This window comes from Lepus europaeus, chromosome X (assembly GCF_033115175.1).
Source record: "Lepus europaeus isolate LE1 chromosome X, mLepTim1.pri, whole genome shotgun sequence".
NCBI lineage: Eukaryota > Metazoa > Chordata > Mammalia > Lagomorpha > Leporidae > Lepus > Lepus europaeus.
The window spans coordinates 84,920,158-84,938,249 of NC_084850.1; the positions used below are offsets into that span (position 1 = coordinate 84,920,158).

Sequence of the window (18,092 nt, forward strand, 5' to 3'; positions counted from 1 at the left end):
AGGGCAGGAATGAGGGAATCGACTGGGGTGGACAGTTCCCTTCCCTGATTATCTCGTGCATAAAAATAAATGCAGTTATACATGATGGCAGTATGATGACTATGGTTCTTTTATCCTTTGCAAGTTGAAGAGTATACTCAGAAATCACATGAAACAAAGGCAGGGGGAATTACTTTGATTTTTAGAAAGCAACAGACCCATGGCCGGCACCGCGGCTCACTAGGCTAATCCTCCGCCTGCAGCGCTGGCACACCAGGTTCTAGTCCCAGTCGAGGCACCGGATTCTGTCCTGGTTGCCCCTCTTCCAGGCCAGCTCTCTGGTATGGCCTGGGAAGGCAGTGGAGGATGGCCCAAGTGCTTGGGCCCTGCACCCACATGGGAGACCAAGAGAAGCACCTGGCTCCTGGCTTCGGATCAGCGCAGTGCGCTGACCACAGTGCACCAGCCGCGGCGGCCACTGGAGGGTGAACCAACGGCAAAGGAAGACCTTTCTCTCTGTCTCTCTCTCTCACTGTCCACTCTGCCTGTCAAATAAAATAAGAAAGCAACAGACCCAGTAAAATCAGAAAAAAGTTTATTAACATTCATTACAAATAATTTAAAAGTGGTATCAGCAAGTTGGTCTTCAGATAAATTCTTTTTAAATATAAAAATCAAGAAGTCAGTGTATACTCAGGACTATCAAATCAGTGTAATTCAAAAAGGATTCCTGGCCGGCACCGTGGTTCAATAGGCTAATCCTCTGCCTTGCGGCACCGGCACACCAGGTTATAGTCCCGTTCAGGGCGCCGGATTCTATCCCGGTTGCCCCTCTTCCAGTCCAGCTCTCTGCTATGGCTCGGGAGTGCAGTGGAGGATGGCCCAAGTCCTTGGGCCCTGCACCTGCATGGGAGACCAGGAGAAGCACCTGGTTCCTGGCTTCGGATCAGCATGGTGCGCCGGCTGCAGCGCAGCAGCCGTTGGAAGGTGAACCAACGGTAAAGGAAGACCTTTCTGTCTCACTGTCCACTCTGCCTGTCAAAAAAAAGAAAAAGGATTCCTACTCTTTTAGACTTGGAGATGACACCTCCATTATTAAAGAAAATGTGTTTGCCTAAACTAAACTCAGGCTTATATTTGGGGATTTTTGAGGCAAGAGCCCAATTAAATAAAAAAAAAAAATCTCTTATTGTCAGTAGCTGCACAGAAAGTTCCCAGAGACAACGCCATAGGTGGCAGCCATGTTTCTAGCCCCTTTGAACCATGGAACACCCTGCAACTAGAGAACACTTGAGCAATAGATGCTTTCATTTGACTGCTGTGGTTGAATTCATCCACAGGCCCATACACAAGTTGACTCCCAGTCAGCATGCTACCATAATGCTAGCCCCAAAGTGCTACTGTGCCTTAGTTGAGAAGGTCACCCACCCCCCCCTTCCAATTAATGGACTACTCATACAGAATCTCTATCACCCCCACAGGAAGCCCTGGGTCACACACCAAGAAAACAGATACAATATAATGAATCTGAAAATAGATGGCATACACTGGAAATCCATCCTGAGCCCTCTATAGCTACAGACATTGAATGGGTTAGAAAGACACCAGCAATGAACTGTCTGAAGCGGAGATGTGATGATGAAAGTAAGAACAAAACACCTGAGTCCATGTGGAAGAAAAGGAGGGAGAGTAGGACTAACAACCTGTTATCTTCTATCAGTATTCAGTATCTGCTTGACCCCAGGTTCCACATTCTCCAACAGTAAGATGGTCAGATTTATCAAATAAAACTACGGGGTACCCTGTTAAATTTGAATTTCAAATAAACAGTAATTTTTTAGTGTTAAGTATGTCCCAAATATTGCATAGTACATACTTATGCTAAACTATCTGCTTACTTGAGATTCAAATTTAACAGGGGATTGTGTGTGTGATCTGTCAACCCAACCCTGTTCAGGAAGTTCCATTAGCTCAAGGAGACTCTGACCAACATAGCTTGTCAAACAGGAACAGGAAGCAAAGCACAAACATTTCCCCCACTGCAGAGAGGTATGTGATCCTTTTAACTCCATTCCTCCAGCTATCAAAACCCAATGCTGTTTGGCAGTGTGGGAGACTATGTACACGGTGGAGTTAGCAACCACTGCCTGCCAGGTAAAGTCAGTTTTATTTCCATAGCAAAAAAAAAAAAAAAGTGAAAAATACAACTGGGCAGGATGAGACGCAGGCCCATTGGGAGACTTGAATCTGACTCTTACTGTCTCAGGACAAGTTGGACCACACCAGCAAAACCTGAAAGTTCTATATAACCGCAAGAGGGACAGCCTCAGGGTCTGCAGATCTGGCTCCAACATACTCTAACTCTCTTGGAACAACTAGAAGACTGCAAAAGACAAACGGTTCCGAATAAACATGTACTGAGAGGGGAAGGACAGGGGCAAGCAAGGCAGCCTTTGTAGACCCAGAACAGCCAAGGGTAGAAATGAAGAAGTCTCAGAGGGAAGTACAGCACTCTGACAAGGACTGGAAGGACACTGTGTTTTTGTTTTATTTAGGGACCCTCCAGTGGTCTATCACTAAAGCAGAAAGTGATAGAAAGGTAAGGGGACCTCAGAGGAGACTCACGCAGCTGTTTGGGGAGAGTGGTAATTCCCCATCACCCATAGTGCTACCAAAATCTGCTAGCAGTTCTTATGGTCAGATGCTAAACTCATCTCTTGAAGCAAAAGGACCAATAACAATCCATAGCTGATAAACATCTGTCTCAAAAGCACGAAGAGGGAAATTTCAAAAAGAACAGGACCGCATTATGTTTTTTGTTCTTTTTCCAAGCTCCTTTTTGAGAATTCCTAGTTCCCATTAACTCAGCTTATCTGAAACTGCGTTACCAGAAGTATTAATAGGTGTTTCATGGGACCAAAAAAAGTTCAGTAGTGAGATTAGTTTGTGTACATATGAAGTTCTAAAGTCCTGCTACATAAAGGAACCTGTTCAATTTTATTTAAATTGCTGGTTCCTGAACTTAATTAGACCACAGAACCCTTTTTAGAGAACAGTGGTTTACATCTCATGGAAGTTGAGAAAATGCTGTTCATTTGTGAAAATATCTCAAGAATGGGAGGCACATGTCAACATTGGGAACATGCAAAAGTCACACACAAACTACTTTTCAAAAACTATCAGAAAGTAATGATTTGAAAACTGGGTAAACTTGTCCTTCTGTGAGACCATTGTTCAATGGTAAATACAGCAAGGAAAGCTGAAATTACATTTCAAAGCAGACAAGTAAAAGCCTACAAAGAACAGTAGTAGGCTGTTCTGCTTAGGCATGAAAGTGGTGTCTCCTCTTACCACTTTGACACGGGAGACAGACATGCGCGTGCACACACACACACTTCCTCCAAAAGGTTCGTGCCAAAACTCCAAAGCTGTGTTACTCCAAAAGCCGAATAACCCCTGGGTTCTAGGGTTTCTAGAGGAAGAGACAAATGGCTCATGCTGGCACTTTTAATTGCTGTCAGAGGAATCTTATTCCTTAGGTGCAGTTCCTATAGCACCCCAAAGCTATAAAAGGACACACTTCTTGGTGTTCTTCTTTGTGGCAGGGTAAAGCACAGCCCGGACAGCTTCTGAAAATACCTCATGTACCCCATCCTGCATCAGGGCTGAACATTCCAGATACTTCACAGCCCCCACCTGCTTAGCCAGGGAAGTGCCTTGTTGAGGTGTTGTGGGCAGCAGGCTCTGTGCCTTCAGTTTTGTCACTGTCTCCAGGTCACTGCGCAGGTCTCTTTTGGTGCCTACCAGCAGAACAGGTACATTAGGGCAATGATGGGAGACCTCTGGGTGCCACTTATGCCTCACATTGGCATAAGACGATGGATTGCCAATGGAAAAACAAATCACAAAGATATTAGTCTGTGGGTAGGAGAGTGTTCGCAGTCGGTCATATTCCTCTTGGCCAGCGGTGTCCCACAGATTCAGGCTGACGATTTGGCCATCCACACAGGTCTGGGCACTATAGTTGTCAAAGACAGTGGGGATATACTCCTCAGGAAAGGCATTGGTTGTGTAACTGATGAGAAGGCAGGTCTTACCTACAGCCCCATCTCCTACAACCACACATTTGATTGTCTGCATTCTTCCCTCGTAGTCCTATATATAAAAGAGAAAGAATGTTCAGATGGATTTGGGAGCCAATGCTTTATAAACATTTCTCTCTGAGGAGAAAGGGAAATAAGACAAACTCCCACTCCCACTCCCTCTCTGTCCCCTTAACCCATACAAGAGTCAGCTGGGGGGCTGGCGCTGTGGTGTAGTGGGTAAAGCCGCCACCATGGGTGCCGGTTCTAGTCCCGGCTGCTCCTCTTTCGATCCAGCTCTCTGCTATGGCCTGGGAAAGCACTAGAAGATGGCCCAAGTCCTTGGGCCCTGTACCTGCATGGAAGACCCAGAAGAAGACCTTGGCTCCTGGCTTCAGATTGGCACCGCTCTGGCCGTTGCAGCCAACTGGGGAGTGAACCAGCAGTTGGAAGACCCCTTTCTCTCCCTCTCTCCCTCTCCCCCCCCCGCTGTCTCTGTTTAACTCTTTCAAGTAAATAAATAAATCTTTAAAAAAAAAAGAGTCAGCTGGGACAGGTTGTAGAGGGCAAGAGTTCTTACCCTGGAGTCTACAGATTGCTAAAGAATGAGCTTCAGTAGTTCCTAAAAGCCAGCATAGGTTGTATAAAATATTACACGTATGTGCATAAGAGCATTTTTCTGGTAAGAAGATCCGAAGCTGCCATCAGATTGTGAGAGAAGGCCGTGAGCCCAAAAAGATTAAAAACCATTCATATACATGGTATGCATGTTACATTATTGTCATAAGGTCTGTGTATACTGTATCCAAGATGCTAAAATATTGTAGGTGCTCAATAAATGGTAATTTTAAAAATTGGTACACAAACAAGGTTTCCAATGTTGAAACAAACAAGGCTATAACTTTGTGTCTCTGGCTATAGGCTTGGCAAAATAAACCCTCCAGAGGGGCCTGTATTACTTAGGTAAAAACACCACCTGTGATGCCAGCATTCCATATGGGCACCAGTTTGTGTCCCCCGGCTGCTCTACTTCCGATCCAGCTCCCTGCTGATGACCCAATTGCTTGGGCCCCTGTCACCCACATGGAAGTTCCAGGTGAATCTCCTGGCTCCTGGCTTCGTCCTGGCCCACCCCCAGCCCTTATAGCCATTTGGGGAATGAACCAGTGGATAGAAGATCGATTCTCTCTCTCTCTCTCTCTCTCTCTCTCTCTCTCTCTCTGTCTCTCTTTCTCTCTTTCTCTCTTTCTTTCTCGGTCTCTCCCTCTCTGTAACTCTGACTTCTAAATAAATAAATCTTTAGAAAAAAATTAAAAAATAAATGAACCCTCCATTCCTGAAAAACAGTGACATAATAAAGGAGACAAAGGTAGACAAGTCAAATTCTTTTTTTTTTTTTTTACTTGTGGGGGTAAAAGGAAAGTGGGGAGAGGAGGAAAGAAGAGGGGCCGCCACGGCGGCCGCTGGCAGCGGCAGCCACGACAAGTCAAATTCTACCATATAGAGAAGTGGTTAAAAGTCAAGGATCAGGGCAGGTGCTGTGGTGTGTGGTGCAGTGGGTTAAGCTGCCAACTGCAGTGCCAGTATCCCATATGGGTACCAGTTCAAGACCTGGTTGCTCCACATCCAATCCAGCTCCCTAGTAATGCACTTAGGAAAGCAGCAGAGGATGGCCCAAGTCCTTGGGCCCCTGCACGCATGTGGGAGACCCAGGTGAAGCTACTGGTTTCGGCCTGGCCCAGCCCTGGCCATTACAGCCATTGGGAAGTGAACCAGCAGATGGAAGATTCTCTGTCTCTCCCTCTCTGTAATTCTGACTTTCAAATTAAATATTTTTAAATAAATGAATGAAAGTCAAGGCTCTGCAAACAGACTGCCTGGAGTCAAAAAACTAGTCCTTCCTGTTCCTAAGCTTAGTGAACCTGGGCATTTTTACCTGAGGGTTAAATGAAAGAAGGCATATATAGTACTTACTAGTGTCCTGTCAAACAAGCAGTATTTATTAAGTTTTACAAGCTGTTCCGTCTTTTTTTAGAGACTTATTTAATTGGAGAGAGAGGTCTTCCATCTGCTGGTTCACTCCCTAAATGGCTGCAATGGCCAGAGCTGTGCCATTCTGAAGCCAGGAGCCAGAAGCTTCTTCCAGGTCTCCTATGTGGGTGCAGAAGCCCAAGGACTTGGGCCATTTTCTGCTTTCCCAGGCCATAGCAGAGAGCTGGATCAGAAATAGAACAGCAAGGACTCAAAACGGTGCCCATATGGGATGCTGGCACCAGAGGCAGAGGCTTAACCTACTATACCACAGCACCGGTCCCTATTATGTCTTCTTAATATATTCTTCCACTATTCTGCTGGGGAAGGCAAACATCCTGTATTATAGTTTCAATGCTAAACAAACAGGTTCTCATCTCATCCCCTCCCACCTTATCTGAGTAAAACTAAGGTGGTAACACCACCATACTCTTATCCCTTTCTTCATGAATCAAGTATTTCAGGGTAAATGACATGACAGAGATGATCTCCAAGAACATGTTTACTTTAATGCTCTGCCCTACTCTCAATTTAGGCTGCAAAGTACTCCAATTTCTTTAGGTGCTTAACTAATGCTTTCATTTGAGACCCCATCCAAAGCATTAACTTCTTTGAATGTCAGAACATGGAGGAAAGGGGGTAAACAGTCATAGGTATTGATTATAGGAAAAAAATGAGAATTTTTCATCCTAGGAACCTAGGGGAATAGATAACATCCCCCATCCTGTTGTCTTATTAGCTAAGATCTACATTAGGTCCATATCCTAGGCAGCACAGTAATAATCGCCTCATTTCGGGTGAGGGTAAAGAAAAGCTGGCTTTCAGAGTATGCCTCACACAAGCCCACTAGGGGTAGCAGTCTCCCCACACACAGCCATTCTGACCCTAGAAGCTGCCTTTAAAGCCTCCACTTAGAAGTCGCCAGCACAGGTCCCACAGCTAAAAGTCCGGAGAATAATTCAGCTCTAGTAGGCAACCGATGGAATTCAGTGCCCATCAGCTGTATCTTTTTCCCTCTAGAAATAGACATACTGATTAAACACACAGGTTGATGGAAACAGGGCAAAGTCACCAGCATATGCCTCGAGAAGAGCTTTCCTTGACCTTCCCAGTCTGGATTAATTTCTTTCCCCCTCAGAATTCCTGTAGGAAATGACTGCCTATGCACCTCTGGAGAGCATCCAGCATCCAACACCTCTACTCAAAGGGACCACTTTCAGGACAACAGAGCCACTCAGGGAGTTGCTCATCCAGAGTAAAACTCTTGGACACAAAGACTGCTTTGCACCCCAAGCTCAGCTCCTGCTGTCTCTAAAACCAGGTAAAACCATCTACATTCATTTTTACTTTTTAGTATCTAGCAATGCTCCTGGAATGTACTGCGTGTAGAGAATGGGCACTCAGGCACTGATGGCAGAGGGCCTACGTGCTGAAGTGCAGCCTCACAGTCCAGGCCTAAGAGAAAACCCTAAGGCAGTATCAGTTTCCTACAAACATCCTCACTCGCAGCACACTCCTGTGAAAGGGTGGGCCAGCAAAACTCACAGGTTAATTGGGGGTGGTGGCTGCTCTGCACAAGTATTTGTTCAGCCCACATATTCATGTGTTGTGTGTATGTTTGGATTCTTCATAGTTAAAAAGGCTCAAAATTGGGGGCTCTGAGAGTTAGCAAAAAAAGACAGGTATTTGAGGTTGCTCATGACCAATATGAGAAAAGCTTGTTTGAATTGGCTCAAGCATCTGGCACAATGCTATCCTTATTAAAGATCACCCATAGCATTCCCTCCTTAGCGTCACCAATCTCTACTCTCTCTCCCAGATGCTATGCTGGCAGTGTGCTGCTAGAAGTAATTTTTTAAAGGATTTTAAAAAAAAAAAACTTTTTTTTTTCCCGACAGGCAGAGTTAGTGAGAGAGAGAGACAGAGAGAAAGGTCTTCCTTCCATTGGTTCACCCCCCAAATGGCCCCAACGGCCGGCACGCTGTGCCGATCCAAAGCCAGGAGCCAGGTGCTTCCTCCTGGTCTCCCATGCGGGTGCAGGGCCCAAGCACTTGGGCCATCCTTCACTGCCCTCCGGGCCACAGCAGAGAGCTGGACTGGAAGAGGAGCAACCGCGACAGAATCCGGCGCCCCAACCGGGACTAGAACCCCGGGGCGCCGCAGGCGGAGGATTAGCCTAGTGAGCCGCTGCGCCGGCCTCAAAATTTTTTTAAAAAAAGTGACAGGGTTGGGAGAGGTGGGAAGAGAGAGAAAGACTCCCTGAATGCTTTAGAAACAAGTTTGGCAGCAAAGGCAGGATCCGCATTAAAACGGCAAAGCATGCAAAGTGAAGTGTGGGCTCAGGAAAAAAAAAGTTGCTATGCAGAGATAAAGGGAAATTACAGCTTCAGAGTGCTAGGCACTTTCACACACCCTATACAGCATCCTTTCACATGCACGGTTTGCCCAGTGGTCAGTTTATCCTAGGCTGAACACATAATACAAAAGCCCTGATGGTCAAGAGGAGCGCACCCTCAAGCAGAGCTGTTTGCAGCATCCTTGCAGTCGCAACCTTCCCCCAAGTCCGAGTCTCCTCCATGCGCTCGAAATCCCTCACTCTCTCTAACTTCCTGTAGCTAAAAGAATTCAGCGTGAGTCCCACTTTCTGCCATTTAGTTATGTACTAGATTAAGCAAAGCTCCCCACAAGGCAGGCAGATTGACTGACTTCTCTGGGTCAGGAAAGGTCAAAGGACCAACCCTCGGGGGTAAGGGAAGCCACTGAACACTCCTCAGCTCTGAGCCAGGACAGAGTATCTTGCGCTTGGAAACGGAACAGGACAGGCAACCCTGGTGACCCAACAACACCAACCTTATGAGCCCGCTCAGCAGGGTCCACACGTCCTTCACCACTAAAGGTAGCTGCTTCCAGGACTTGATGTGGACCCGGGAGCCTGGGACCGAGAGATCCCCTCCCCCTCCCCGCATCAGATTCAGACAGGAAGAGCCGGCTCCATGTCCCCGACACACACACCCCTCACCCCACCCCCAAATTCCTTCCCTCCTGGGAGTGGCTCACACACTAAAGCAACCATCTCGGGGAATGGAGAGACTCGCGGCGAGAAGGCTGGAATTGAGGGTCAGCTGGGGGATTCTTCAATAAAGGTTACCCGGGAAAAGTCTGCACTTTCTCCAGCGTCGTTCCACACGGCTCGCGGAGCCTCCCGGGCGGCTAGAGTTGGTCCCCGCAGGCTCAGCGAGCTCGGTGCCACATCCGGGTAGCGAGCGAGTCCCACCCAGTCGGCGGATGCAGACTCCACTCGACGCCCCGAGACCTCCTGGGAAGTGGAGTTCCAGGCTCTGCGCTCTGTCTACAAGGCTCAGGCGTCTGATCACACTTTCAAGGCAATTGAGGTCTCGGTAGTCTTCGACTAGTTAGATCCGGCACCAATTAGCGGGTGGAGAGGTCCCCAAGCCTCCCCTTGGATAAGCCAGACCACACTCTCTTCCCCAGATCTCTGCTTTTTACCCAGGACCAGTGTTAATATAAAGACGCTAAGACCTGAGAAAGTATTTGCAAAAAGGGAAACAATAAAAGAAACTGGGGTAGTGAGCAAATTAGGGCTGCTTTCTGTCACCATGTATGTTTGCATTTGCTAGAGTTTTATATAAATATGTACTTTTTGAACAGCTTCCTTCAGATGTGTGTGTGTGTACAGATAAGAAAAACATACCACGTAATTGCCCCAGTTAAAGTGTACAAGTCAATGGCTTTTGGTATATTGCATTCTTCATATTTTGTGGTAAAATATGTTAAAAAGTTGTCACTTTAGTCATTTTAAGTGTACAATTCAGAGGCATTAAATACATTGGCAGCGTTAAGCAACCCTCACTACTCTTATTTCCAAAACTCTCATCACCCGAAACAGAAACTCTATCCCTTCAACAATAGCTCCCCATTCCTCCCTCCCCCCAGCCACTGGTAACCTCTAATCAACATTCTGTATCTACCAGTTTGACTCTTCTAGGTACTTAATATAAATGGAATCATACACTACATATTTGTCCTTTTTATGTGGCCTGTTTCTCCTAGTTTTATCTTTTCAAGGTCCATCCTATGTTGTAGCATGTACCAGTACTTCATTCCTTCCCACAACTGAAGAATATTCCTTCGTATGTACATACCACACTTTGTTATCATCTGTGATGGACATTTGGATTGTTGACAACTGTGGGTATTGTAAATAATGCTGTAAGAAACATTGGTGTGGGGATGGCGCCATGGCACAGTAGGTTAATCCTCCGCCTGTGGTGCTGGCATCCCATATGGACACCAGTTCTAGTCCCAGCTGCTCCTCTTCCAATCCAGCTCTCTGCTATGGCCCGGAAAAGCAGTAGAAGTTGGCCCAAGTCCTTGGGCCCCTGCACCCGCGTGGGAGAACAGGAGGAAGCACCTGGCTCCTGGCTTCGGATTGGCACAGCTCCAGCTGTTGCAGCCATTTGGGGAGTGAACCAACGGAAGGAAGACCTTTCTGTCTCTCTCTCTCTCACTGTCTGCAACTCTACCTCTCAAATTAATAAATAAAATCTTTAAAAAAAACACACACATTGGTGTACAATGTGTATCTGGTTTCTTTGAGTTTTCTCTTGTTTTTCTGCCCTTTCACTGATTTCCACTTTGACCATTATTGTTTCTCTTCTTGTACTTTGAAGTTTTATTTATTTATTTTCATTTGAAAAACAAAGATCTGCCATTTGCTGGTTCATTCCCTCAATGCCCACAATTGCCAGAACTGGTCCAGGCTGAAGCCAGCAGCCCGGAACTCCATCTGGGTCTCCTGTGTGAGTGGCAGTAGCCCAAGTACTCAAGTCATCATCTGTTGCCTCCCAGGGTGGGCATTAGCAGGAAGCTGGAATCTGAAGCAGAGCCAGGACTCAAATCGAGGCACTCTGACAGGGGATGCAGGTATCCAGAGTGGCATCTTATCCATTGCACCAAACGCCCAACCTGAGTCTTACTTGTTCTTCCCTATTTTTGGTTACTAAAGTGAAAGCTGAAGTCATTGTTTTGAGACCTTTCTACTGTTGTAATGTAGGTTTTTAAATTTTTTTTTATTTGACAGGTAGAGTTATAGAGAGAGAGAGAGAGAAAGGTCTTCCTTCTGTTGGTTCACTCCCCAGTTGGCTGTTACGGCCAGCGCACTGCGCCGATCCAAAGCCAGGAACCAGGTGCTTCTTCCTGGTATCCCATGTGGGTGCAGGGGCCCAAGCACCTGGGCCATCCTCCACTGCCTTCCTGGGCCACAGCAGAGAGCTGGACTGGAAGAGGAGCAACCGGGACTGGAACCTGACACCCATATGGGATGCCAGCACCACAGGCAGAGGATTAACCAAGTGAGCCACGATGCCAGCCCCGTAATATAGGTTTTTTAAAAAACTGTATCACTGGGGCAGGCACTGGGGCGTACCTGGTGGGGCTGCCGCCTACAACACCAGCATCCCATATGGGCTCTGGTTCAAGAACCAGGTGCTTCAGTTCCGATTCAGCTCTCTGCTGTGGCCGGGGAAAGCAGTGGAGGATGGCCCAAGTGCTTGGGTGCCTGCACTTTAAAAAAATATATAAGTGATACTGCTTTTGGGTTTTTTTCTTTTTAAGATTTGTCTTCAGGCTGGTGCCATGGCTTAACAGGCTAAACCTCCGCCTTGTGGTGCTGGCACACCGGGTTCTAGTCCCAGTTGGGGCGCCGGATTCTGTCCCGGTTGCCCCTCTTCCAGGCCAGCTCTCTGCTATGGCCCGGGAAGGCAGTGGAGGATGGCCCAAGTCCTTGGGCCCTGCACCTGCATGGGAGACCAGGAGAAGCACCTGGCTCCTGGCTTTGGATCAGCGTGATGAGCCGGCCGCAGCAGCCATTGGAGGGTGAACCAACGGCAAAAAGGAAGACCTTTCTCTCTGTCTCTCTCTCTCTCACTATCCACTCTGTCAAAAAAAAAAAAGATTTGTCTTCAAACAAATAACCTTTAAAAATTATATTTTGAACTACTACTACTTTTTTACCTACTTTTACTTTTTAAAAAAATATTTATTTATGTATTTGAAAGAGTTATACAGAGAGAGCAGAGGCAGAGAGAGAGAGAGAGGTCTTCCATCCGCTGGTTCACTCCCCAAATGGTAGCAACAGCCGAACTGTGCCGTTCCGAAGCCAGGAGCTAGGAGCTTCTTCCAGGTCTCCCACACGGGTACAGAGGCCTAAGGGCTTGGGCCATCTACTACTGCTTTCCCAGAGAGCTGGATCAGCAGTAGAGCAGCCTGGACTTGAACCAGTGCCCATATGGGATGCCAGCACTGTTGGTGGTGGCTTTACCTGCTACACCACAGCGCTGCCCCCCTACTTTTACTTTTAACCTATTTGTGTTTTTGTATTTAAGAACATTTCTTTTGGCTGGCGCCGCGGCTCAATAGGCTAATCCTCTGCCTGCGGCGCTGGCACACTGGGTTCTAGTCCCAGTCAGGGTGCTGGATTCTGTCCCAGTTGCTCCTCTTCCAGTCCAGCTCTCTGCTGTGGCCCGGGAGTGCAGTGGAGGATGGCCCAGGTTTCTGGGCCCTGCACCCGCATGGGAGACCAGGAAAAGCACCTGGCTCCTGGCTTCGGATCAGCACGGTGCACGGCCATTGGAGGTTGAACCAACGGCAAAAGGAAGACCTTTCTCTCTCACTGTCCACTCTGCCTGTAAAAAAAAAAATTTTTTTTTTAAGATTTATTTGTTTAGTTGAAAGGCAGAGTTATGGTGGGGGGGGGGCAGTGGACAGAAAGAGAGGTCTTCTATCTGCTAGTTCACTCCCTAAATGGCTTCAACAGCCAGGGCTGGGGCAGGTTGAAACCAGGAGCCAGTAACTTCATCTAGGTCTCCCACGTGAGTGCAGGGGCCCAAGCACTTGGCCCATTTTCTACTGCTTTCCAAGGTGCATTAGCAGGGAGCTAGATTGGAAGTAGAACAGCCAGGTCTTGAATCAATGCCCATATGAGATACCAGCATTGCAGGCAGTGGTTTTACTGGCGACACCACAGCACCAGGGTCTTGCTTTTTTATTTTCAACCCAATCTAATCATCTCTAACCTATAATTGGAGTGTTTAGACTATCTACATTTAATGTGATTGTTAATATGATTAAAGTTTACTAACTTATTTGCTTTCTATTAGTACTACTTCTTCTCTTTTTCTGCCTTTTGTATTAATCAATATTACTTTAATTCCATTTTGTCTCCTTTTTGACTTAATAGTTTAGTGGCTGCTTAAAATTTGTTGGAATACATCTTTACCTTAAAATATTCTAAATTAGGCTGGCGCTGCGGCTCACTAGGCTAATCCTCCTCCTTGCGGCGCCGGCACACCGGGTTCTAGTCCCGGTTGGGGCACCGGATTCTATCCTGGTTGCCCCTCTTCCAGGCCAGCTCTCTGCTATGGCCCGGGAAGGCAGTGGAGGATGGCCCAAGTCCTTGGGCCCTGCACCTGCATGGGAGACCAGGAGAAGCACCTGGCTCCTGGCTTTGGATCAGCGTGATGAGCCGGCCGCAGCGGCCATTGGAGGGTGAACCAACGGCAAAAAGGAAGACCTTTCTCTCTGTCTCTCACTGTCCCCTCTGCCTGTCAAAAAAATAATATATATACTTCCATTTTACCCTTCCTAGACTTTATGCTATTGTCATGTATTCATTTGTTTTTAATTTTTTCAAAGATTTATTTATTTATTTGGAAGTCAGAGTTACACAGAGACATAAGGAGAGGCAGAGAGAGAGAGAGAGAAAGAGAGAGAGAGAGAGAGAGAGAGAGGTCTTCCATCTGCTGGTTTACTCCCCAGTTGGCCTCAATGGTCAGAGTTGTGCCAACCCGAAGCCAGGAGCCAGGAGCTTCCTCCAGGTCTCCCACATGGGTGCAGGGGCCCAAGGACTTGGTCCATCTTCCACTGCTTTCCCAGGCCATAGCAGAGAGCTGGATCAGAAGTGGAGCAGCTGGGACTCAAACCGCTGCCCATATGGGATGCCGGCACTGCAGGTGGCGGCTTTACCCGCTACGCCACAGTGCCAGCCCCTTATTTATTTTTTATTTGAAAGGCAGAGTTACAAACAGAAGGAGAAAGAGAGAAAGAGAAAAATCTATCTACTGGTCCACTCTCCAAATGGCCGCAACAGTGGGGCTGGTCCAGGCCAAAGCCAGGAGCCTGGAACTCTATACTCTGTCTAGGTCTCCCAAATGGGTGCTGGGGCCTAAAGACTTGAGCCATCTTCTGCTGCTTTCTGAGGCCATTATCAGGGAGTTCGATAATAGGTGAAGCAGCCGGGACTCAAACTGGCGTGCACATGGAATGCCAGCATCACAGGCAGGGCCCTAACCTACTATGCCACAAACCAGCCCCTGCATTTTACTTTTATTTTAAATTTTATTAAAAGATTTTTATTTATTTATTTGAGAAATAGAATTACAGACAGTGAGAGGGAGAGACAGAGAGAAAGGTCTTCCTTCTGTTGGTTCACCCCCGAAATGGCCGCAACGGGTAGAGCTGTGCCGATCCAAAGCCAGGAGCCAGGTATTTCTTCAGTCTCCCACGCAGCTGTAGGGGCCCAAGGACTTGAGCCATCTTCTACTGCTTTCCCAGGCCACAGCAGAGAGCTGGATTGGAAGAGGAGCAGTCTGGACTAGAACCGGTGCCCATATGGGATGCCAGTGCCGCAAGTGGAGGATTAACCCACTGCACCATGGCACTGGCCCCACATTTTACTTTTAACCCGCAATACTTTGTTATTATTTTTGTTTAAATAGTCCATTTTTTTTTGACAGGCAGAGTGGACAGTGAGAGAGAGAGAGGGAGAGAGAAAGGTCTTCCTTTTACCGTTGGTTCACCCTCCAATGGCCGCCGCAGTAGCGCGCTGCGGCCAGTGCATCGCGCTGATCCGATGGCAGGAGCCAGGTGCTTATCCTGGTCTCCCATGGGGTGCAGGGCCCAAGGACTTGGGCCATCCTCCACTGCACTCCCTGGCCACAGCAGAGAGCTGTCCTGGAAGAGGGGCAACCGGGACAGGATCGGTGCCCCGACCGGGACTAGAACCCGGTGTGCCGGCGCCGCAAGGCGGAGGATTAGTCTACTGAGCTGCGGCACCGGCCTAAATAGTCCATTTTTAAGAATTCATTAAAAAACGTTTTAAAGATCTATTTATTTGAAAGGCAAAGTTACAGAGAGAGAGAAGAAGAGACAGAGAGATCTTCTATCTGCTGGTTCACTCCCCAAATGACCTCAACGGCCAGGACTGGTCCTGGCGAAAGCCAGAAGCCTGGAGGCAGGAGCTTTTCCATGGCCTCCCACATTGGTGCAGGGGCCCAAGTACTTGTACCATCTTCTGCTGCTTTCCCAGGTGCATTAGCAGGGAGCTGGATCCGAAGTGGAGCAGCCAGGACTTGAACTGGCACTCATAAGGGATGCTGGCTTTGCAGGTAGCGACTTAACCCACCTGCACTACAACACCAGCCCTGGAGGATAGTTCTTGCAAAAGATTGGTTATCAAAGCTGGATTCAAGCACAGCTTCTCTTTTTTTGTTCCTGGCTTGCCATGTGATTATTCCTCTGCACCACTGACATCCTCCACCCTCACAAGACAGCTAAACCAATTGGATCCATCTGATCTTGGACTGTAAACCTCCAAACTGCAAGCTGAAATAAACTTTCTGCCTCCATAAAAGTAGCTTGTATTAGGCATTGTGTTATTGTGCTGAAAAGCTAGCTAATCTACCATGAAAAGACAAAGAGGAATCTCAAATGTATGGTGACATCATGTATAATTCCAACTATATAACATTCTGGAAAAGGCAAAATTATGGAGATACAAAAAAAGATCCTTGGTTGCCATGGGTAAAGGGGGAGGGTGTTACAAATAGGGGAAACACACAGGAATTTTAGGGCAGTGAAACTATTCTGTATTATACTATAATGATAACAAGTGTCCTGCTCTGGTGGTGCAGAATGTCGAGATAGTGAAGAAGGCTGTGTGTACGTGGAGATAAGGAGTAAAATGAGAACTCTGTACTTTTTACCTAATTTTGTTGTGAACCTAAAACTGCTCTAAAAATGAAGTCTTGGGGTCTGTGTTGAGGTGTAGTGGGTAAAGCCACCACTACAGGAATGGAGTTCCTGACTCCTGGCTTCATCCTGGCCCAGCTCTGACTATTGCAACTACTTAGGGAATGAACCCCATGTGGAATATCTCTCTATACATATACCCCCCTCTGTAACTCTGCCTTTCAAATAAATAAATAAGTAAACCTTAAAAAAATATGAACTTGCAAGTATGGTGGGAACATAAAGTAGTAAGAGGGGAGGCAGGATAATGATTGACAGCTCCAGGCAAGCTGGAGGTTGACAGCTAGGAGCCAAACTGGGGTCTGACAGCCCCAGGCAAACTGCAAGATCCAAATTGATAAACCCAAATTTCAAGTCTGAAATTGATAAACCCAAACTACCATTGACAGCTCCAGATGACCACATTTTCATGGGCCACAGCAAGCTCAACGTGGGACAGCTGCAGTGGGCCCCTATGATAGCCTCTGCTTGACAGGTTCCCCTTCTGAGCATCATCCAAGCTCCCATCACTTCCTGTGCACAGTGCAGGTTCAGCTCCCATGCACCAGCAAGCCCCTGACCCTCACCAAGCAGCGGAAATCACAAGTTCCGCAATGTTATGAACTTGTGACTGGCTCTGGCTGGAAACACTGAACATGGCTGCAAGATGTGTCCCTCTGCTGACCTTTAGGTCATTTATGTAATAGTAAAATTATCTGGCCGGCGCCACGGCTCAATAGGCTAATCCTCCTCCTTGCGGCGCCGGCACACCGGGTTCTAGTCCCGGTCGGGGCGCTGGATTCTGTCCCGGTTGCCCCTCTTCCAGGCCAGCTCTCTGCTGTGGCCCGGGAGTGCAGTGGAGGATGGCCCAAGTACTTGGGCCCTGCACCCCATGGGAGACCAGGAGAAGCACCTGGCTCCTGCCTTCGGATCAGCGCGGTGCGCCGGCCCCAGCGCGCCGGCCGTGGCGGCCATTGGAGGGTGAACCAACAACAAAGGAAGACCTTTCTCTCTGTCTCTCTCTCTCACTGTCCACTCTGCCTGTCAAAAAAAAAAAATTATCATGGAGGGGGCCCGGCACTGTGGTACAGGGGATTAAGCTGTCACCTGCAACATGGGCATCCCATATGAGCACTGGTTCAAATCCCAGCTGCTCCTCTTCCAATTCAGCTCCCTGCTAATGGTCAGCAGATGGCCCAAGTACTTGGGCCCCTGAATGTAGGAGACCTGAATGAAGCTCCTGACTCCTGGCTCTGGCCTCCTGTTCTGTCCATCTGGGAACCAGCTGGATGGAAGATCTCTCTCTCCCTCCCTCCCTCTTTGTCTCTTCTCTTTCTGTAACTCTGCCTTTCAAATAAATAAATATTTATTTGAAAAAAAATTACCATAAGGTTTGCACCTACTCCTATCATGCACTCTACTTCCTAAAATGGGCCTGAAAATGGACAGTGCCCCTTTTTAATATACAGTAGGGCTCCACCCCAGACATCACCCCCAATAACTCTGGAGGATTAAAAGGGTAGACCTGGGGCCGGCGCTGTGGCGCAGCGGGTTAATGCCCTGGCATCCCATATGGGTGTGGGTTTGAGACCTGGCTGCTCCACTTCCAATCTAACTCTCTGCTGTGGCCTGGGGAAAGCCGTGGAAGATGGCCCAAGTCCTTGAACCCCTGCACCTACGTGGGAGACCTGGAAGAAGCTGCTGGCTTTGGATTGGCGCAGCTCTGGCCGTTGCGGCCAATTGGGGAGTAAACCATCAGATGGAAGACCTCTCTCTCTCTCTGCCTCTCTTTTCTCAGTATAACTCTGACTTTCAAATAAATAAATACATCTTTAATAAAAAGGGTAGGCCCAACCTTGTTTTTTAAAAGATTTATTTATTTATTTGAAAAGCAGACTTAGAGAGAGAGAGAGA

General features: G+C 47.6%; 1 protein-coding gene across 1 annotated transcript; it reads right to left on the bottom strand.

The window, feature by feature from the left end:
• Positions 1–559: 559 nt before the first annotated feature.
• LOC133753388 (rho-related GTP-binding protein RhoG-like) lies at positions 560–9,335 on the bottom strand. Its single transcript, XM_062183963.1, has 2 exons — positions 9,241–9,335; positions 560–4,134 (listed from the first exon to the last, which is right to left on the bottom strand). The coding sequence occupies exon 2, from the start codon at positions 4,117–4,119 to the stop codon at positions 3,544–3,546; it is 576 nt and encodes a 191-aa protein (XP_062039947.1). The 5' UTR covers positions 4,120–4,134; positions 9,241–9,335; the 3' UTR covers positions 560–3,543.
• Positions 9,336–18,092: the final 8,757 nt, after the last annotated feature.

Excerpts from the sequence above, each read along its gene's own strand:
- LOC133753388 (XM_062183963.1), bottom strand. The coding sequence starts at position 4,119 with ATGCAGACAATCAAATGTGTGGTTGTAGGAGATGGGGCTGTAGGTAAG.